General features: G+C 36.3%; 1 protein-coding gene across 1 annotated transcript; it reads right to left on the bottom strand.

Moving 5' to 3' along the window:
* Nucleotides 1–2,059: 2,059 nt before the first annotated feature.
* On the bottom strand, nt 2,060–3,037 carry LOC116863533 (heterogeneous nuclear ribonucleoprotein A1). Its single transcript, XM_032850971.1, has one exon. The coding sequence runs from the start codon at nt 3,020–3,022 to the stop codon at nt 2,060–2,062; it is 963 nt and encodes a 320-aa protein (XP_032706862.1). The 5' UTR covers nt 3,023–3,037.
* Between the last annotated feature and the right edge of the window lie 2,521 nt (nt 3,038–5,558).

Here is a 5,558-nt window from a genome sequence, read left to right on the forward strand (position 1 = left end):
GGGGGCACCTGGGCAGCTCAGTGGGTTAAGCCTCTGCCTTCGGCTCAGGTCATGGTCTCGGAGACCTGGGATCAAGCCCCGCATTGGGAATCTCTGCTCAGCAGGGAGCCTGCTTCCCCCACCCCTCCCCACCCCCACCCCCGTGTCAAATAAATAAACAAAATCTTTGGAAAATTAATATTGTTATTGTCCACTTATGTGGTGAGTCAGTTTTTCAATCACATTATTGCTAATTTTCTGTAAATGCAGAATCATGGTATGTGCTCATTGGTTTCAAATTTCTGCTACTTATTCGTAAAATTCTAAGAGTTTATTAGATTTTTGTTAAGATTTATTTTCTTGTTGAATATACATTTGGTTTCTCTCCAAGTCAGCTTAATTTGCTAGAAAGTCTGGAATTACACTCTATCAGGAAAATAGAAGCAACCTAAACTGTATCAGGAAAACAACTTGATTAGTTCATGAACATTTAAAAAAATAAAAGGAAATTATATCTGATCTTAATAGGTTGTATGGTAACTGAAAAACCAAGCAAGTGACTTATGAATTTTCACACAAACAATATATATCCAGCCTATAAGACAATAATCTGTATTAAAATTCTGAAGTGCAACTATTTCAGCTATACTCATCCATAGATTCAGTATTTGCCTTTTTCTTCTCATAATCGTGTATCTATTGCATTAAAAATGTCATTATAGAAGGAATCACAAGCATCATATCCTTCTTGAAAGATGGTGCCTACTTGAGAACTGAAGCCCCACATAGCTTTATTGAAATGTTGAAATATTTCAGAAGTGAATCTAAAACTTAAGACCACATAGCACTAAAATGTTGGGGTCACCTGGATTATTTTATATTTCATATTTGAAATCCTCATGCCAACAAATTGGAAAATCTGAAAAAGTGGCATTACTGTGTACTAACAGATGACAACGGGGACTTAGAAACATCAGAGAGATTGCCCAAGGTTAAAGAGTGGTTAACGGTAGAATCAGGGTTCAAAGCCAAGTGTGCTTGCTTCTAAAATCTGTTATTCTCCTATGACACAGAGTATACCATAGACAGGGATTTGGACTATTTCTTACTCAGGCCCTATATTTCAATAACACACACACACACACACACACACCCCTGACTGTATATATGTGTTTATAACTATTGCTATGTGAAACACTAGCAATATGAATATATGTACATGCATATGTGTCCATAAGCATACAAATATATATATGTGTATATATATATATATATATATATATATTCACAGAGGTTTATTGATTAATTTAACAAATACTTCTTTGAATAACTGATGTGTCTAGGCAAGTTGAGCAACTTACAAATGTGAACCTAGCTCCATCGTTTCTGTTAGCTCCAAGTATCAAAAATTGGGAACCAATAAACTTCAGTGCTAATCTTATGAGTATCCAAAGTCTTGGTTTGTGAAAAGTAAGCATAATATAATCCTAGGGGTTTGAAGTGTTTGTTTATGTGTGATCTTATTACAATATTTATTTTATTTTTCTTCCAAGTATTTTTGGTTAGAATTTAAAGTAACACATTTTCCAGAAAATTGTTTTATTGCCAACCTCAATTAAAACTTATAAAATGGAATAAAAGGAAAATTAATACCAGAGATCCTTCAGAAGTCCATTCATGTATGATACCCAATTTCCCCCCATTATTATTGTTTGCCTTCTTTTTTTTTTTTTTTTTTTTTAAAAAGACACATTTATTCAGCGTCATGATCAGACTATTACATTTAGCAATCAACAGCATGGGTGCAAAAAAAAAATCTACATTAAAACCCTTTGTTGGAATGCTTTACACTTTCCACAGAACAGAAACTAAAATAACCTGTTATACAATTAGTCACAAATATAGTCCTCGAGTTTTTTTTGCCCATACACATGAGTATTGTCTAAAACATGTCTTCTTTGTAGCAGCTAGGCCCTGCCACCACTGTGCTTGGCTGAGTTCACAAATCTGTTGTAACCTGTAGCTTCCCTGTCACTTCTCTGGCTCTCCTCTCCTGCTAAGCTTTGTTTCCTGGCAGTAATTAAAACCTTCTGCCACTGCCGTAGCTGCTGCTGCTGCTGGAACCACCATAGCCACCTTGGTTTCGTGGTTTGGCGAAGTACTGGCCTCCACCACCATAAGGGCCAGAGCTTCTGCCTCCAAAATTGCCTCCTTTCATGGGTCCAAAATTTGAGGATTGATTGTTGTAATTGCCAAAATCATTATAGCTTCCGCCACCTCCAAAGTTGCTTCCATCATTACCAAATCCGTTACAGCCATCCCCACTGCCACCATATCCACCACCACCTCGACTGCCACCAAAGCCACCTCGACCACTGAAGTTTCCTCCGCGACCAAAGTTGTCATTCCCACCAAAACCACCTCCACGACCACCACCAAAGTTTCCAGAACCACTTCGACCTCTTTGGCTGGATGAAGCACCAGCCATCTCTTGCTTAGAGAGCGCTTTCCTTACTTCACAGTTGTGGCCATTCACAGTATGGTATTTTTGAATGACAATCTTGTCTACAGAATCATGGTCATCAAATGTTACAAAAGCAAAACCCCTCTTTTTGCCACTGCCTCGGTCAGTCATGATCTCAATCACTTCGATTTTCCCATACTGTTCGAAATAATCTCTTAGATGATGTTCTTCAGTGTCTTCTTTAATGCCACCAACAAAAATCTTTTTCACAGTTAAGTGGGCACCAGGTCTTTGAGAATCTTCTCTTGAGACAGCCCTCTTTGGTTCCACAACTCTTCCATCCACCTTGTGTGGCCTTGCATTCATGGCTGCATCCACCTCCTCCACAGGGGCATATGTGACAAACCCAAAGCCTCTGGAGCACTTGGTGTTTGGATCTCTAATTACCACACAGTCCGGAAGTTTTCCCCATTGCTCAAAATGGCTCCTCAGACTCTCATCGGTTGTTTCAAAGCTCAGACCTCCGATGAAGAGCTTCCGCAGCTGTTCAGGCTCTTTAGGAGACTCTGACTTAGACATGACGGCGGTGGGAGGGGAGACTTTAACGATGCTTACTCGGCGGCGTCCACGGGCAGAAAGGAGCTATTGTTTGCCTTCTTGTACAGAACTTCCTGCAACGTTTGCCAAGTGCCTTTTAAAATCACAATCAAAAAATAAAAGTAAACCTCAGTGGTTTTTGGTCCACGTAGAGAGTGTCCTCAGTAGCTCATGGCTTTGATTTGCCCCAATGGAATGCTGTTTCCAGAAAGAGGGTTCATGAATCATTTTTATGGGCACATCACCTGGCATTCTTAATGGCTGATTGAGTCTGGTGGCTAGAATTCGAGTTCTTTCTAGGGTAAGTTTAAATTTAAGTAGCTCTCTTATGATTTCCTATATGGCCAATCATTAGTATAATTTAGATGCAGAGCAATTCATTTCTCTTTTTTATAAATTTGAATATATTCTTAATTTCAATGTGAACATCTGGAACACACTTTTTCTGCTTGTGATGTAGTACTTTAAGACATGGGCTTTGGAGTCAGACACACCTGGATTTGATTCCTGGATCTATCATTTAAGCTTTATAACCTTGAACATGGTAGTATCTCTAAAGTATAACTTCCTTGTTTCAAAAGTAAGGGATGAAATGACCTATCTTATTGGAATTAGTGTAAGGATGAAAAAGATAGTAAAAGCTCCTAGTAGTGTTCTTGGCAATGTAGGAAGCTTTTAATAAATGATAAGTATAATAATTTGTCAGACACTGTTGCAATAAGTAATTAGTAATAAACAGGGTAATAATTCAAGTTCAAAAATACCACCACAGGTCTAAGCTGACATTGAACAGAAATTTGTTTTTACTTTCTTACTCTTTCAAGTTTACTGTTCTATTTTATTATCGTACACAGTGAACAGTTGCTAATTGGACAACTGTTATATGTGTGGCAATATGATAAATATTTGCAGGCTTTATGATTCAAAACAGTAAAGGCTTTAAATCTATCTGAAAAGGAAAGATCAGAACATATTGAAGCTGTGACTAATGCAAATGATACATACACACATGCTGCATTGTATAATAGGGAAAGTGAATATAGGAATTAAAAAGAAGAAAATGAATAAAGATGAAAATTTAATATAGTCAGAAAAGGCTTGATAAAGGTCTTAGGGACCTGAGAATGATCTTGAAAGGCAGTTATAATCTCTGTAACAGTTGGGAAATGCTTAATTGGTACAGTTTATGAAGGAGTGAAGATGTTTATGTCTCATTCACAGACACTTGGACTTAAATACACACACATACGTATATATACACATACACACACACACACACACACACTTACACGTACACACATACAATCTCTCTCTTTTTCCCTCTCTCTCTCTCTTTAATATGGAGACCATGAAGACCAGAAAATTAGGTTGCTTGCTCAGATTTTTAACTACTAGCCTTAAACTGATGTCTAGGGCTTCCGCTCTGGTTCCAGTACTTTTTTACTGCAATATGTTGAGTGGGCAAGCCTTCAAAACCTTCTTGAATTATTCATATAAATATGGACAATCCTATCTTATTGCATGAGGCCATTTTCATTTATAGATATTAAGACTATAAGACTTTTCTTATTTTCAGCCATCTCAATGACTAATGTCTGCACCATCAGTTCCATTAGTGTGCTACAGCTGGATTCTACAGCTTACTGAAAGTCTCAAATCTGTGTTGTGATGTCATATTGGTAGCCTGAAACAAGCCACGGAGGGAGTATTTGCACCATGGAAGCAAAGGAATGTTAAAAATTATGGCTTCTTTCTGTTGTTGCTGTTCTGAAGAATCAACAGATAAACATTTTCTAGCACACCACTCTTCATAATAGTGAATTCTATACAATTCTGTTATTAAAATGGCTAAAAGTATAAATTTACGTTTTTAATGTCGTGTAAGTGGACTTCAGAGTGAGATATGGAAAAGTCAAAGAAATAACAATCCTTGAAAGAAAGTGATGAAAATGGAAGAATTATTATTTTCGACCAGAGGATTTTCTCATAAGTAGAGGAAGAATTTTGATATATAAGGCATATGGAATGAGCCGTTGTAGTAAATTTTGTATTGTATGTACGTAAATTGACACAAAATAAATAGAAGTAACATACCATGAATAGATAAATTCTGTTCCAGGAACACACAGGCATTCCTGTTCCAAAAAAATATATAAATCTACTCTTATTCATCAATTGGTGAAATATGAAAATAAGAATTATTTCAATAGATGAAGATAAAGCATTTGATTAAAAGTGTTAGTAATTAGATACAATGGATAATGGTATATGCAAGCTAGATATAGAAAAACTCAATAATTTCTTTTACATAAGTAAATGATAGTTACAAAATGTAATCATTACATATGACCAACAAAAATGCTTGATTTTATAAATATAAACATAAACCTGAAATATGCTGCAAATATTAACCAGATAACATATTGTGAGAGATTTTTATTTACTCCTTAGAATTTTCTCTATGTTTAAAATTTCTCTACAGTGAAACATCAAGACTACGTAGATTATGAAAAGGAGC

This window comes from Lontra canadensis, unplaced genomic scaffold (genome assembly GCF_010015895.1).
Source record: "Lontra canadensis isolate GAN:19392208 unplaced genomic scaffold, GSC_riverotter_1.0 scaffold1510, whole genome shotgun sequence".
In the NCBI taxonomy this organism is placed as follows: domain Eukaryota; kingdom Metazoa; phylum Chordata; class Mammalia; order Carnivora; family Mustelidae; genus Lontra; species Lontra canadensis.

Bases quoted from the DNA above. Each gene is read 5' to 3' on its own strand.
- LOC116863533 (XM_032850971.1), bottom strand. From the start codon at position 3,022: ATGTCTAAGTCAGAGTCTCCTAAAGAGCCTGAACAGCTGCGGAAGCTC.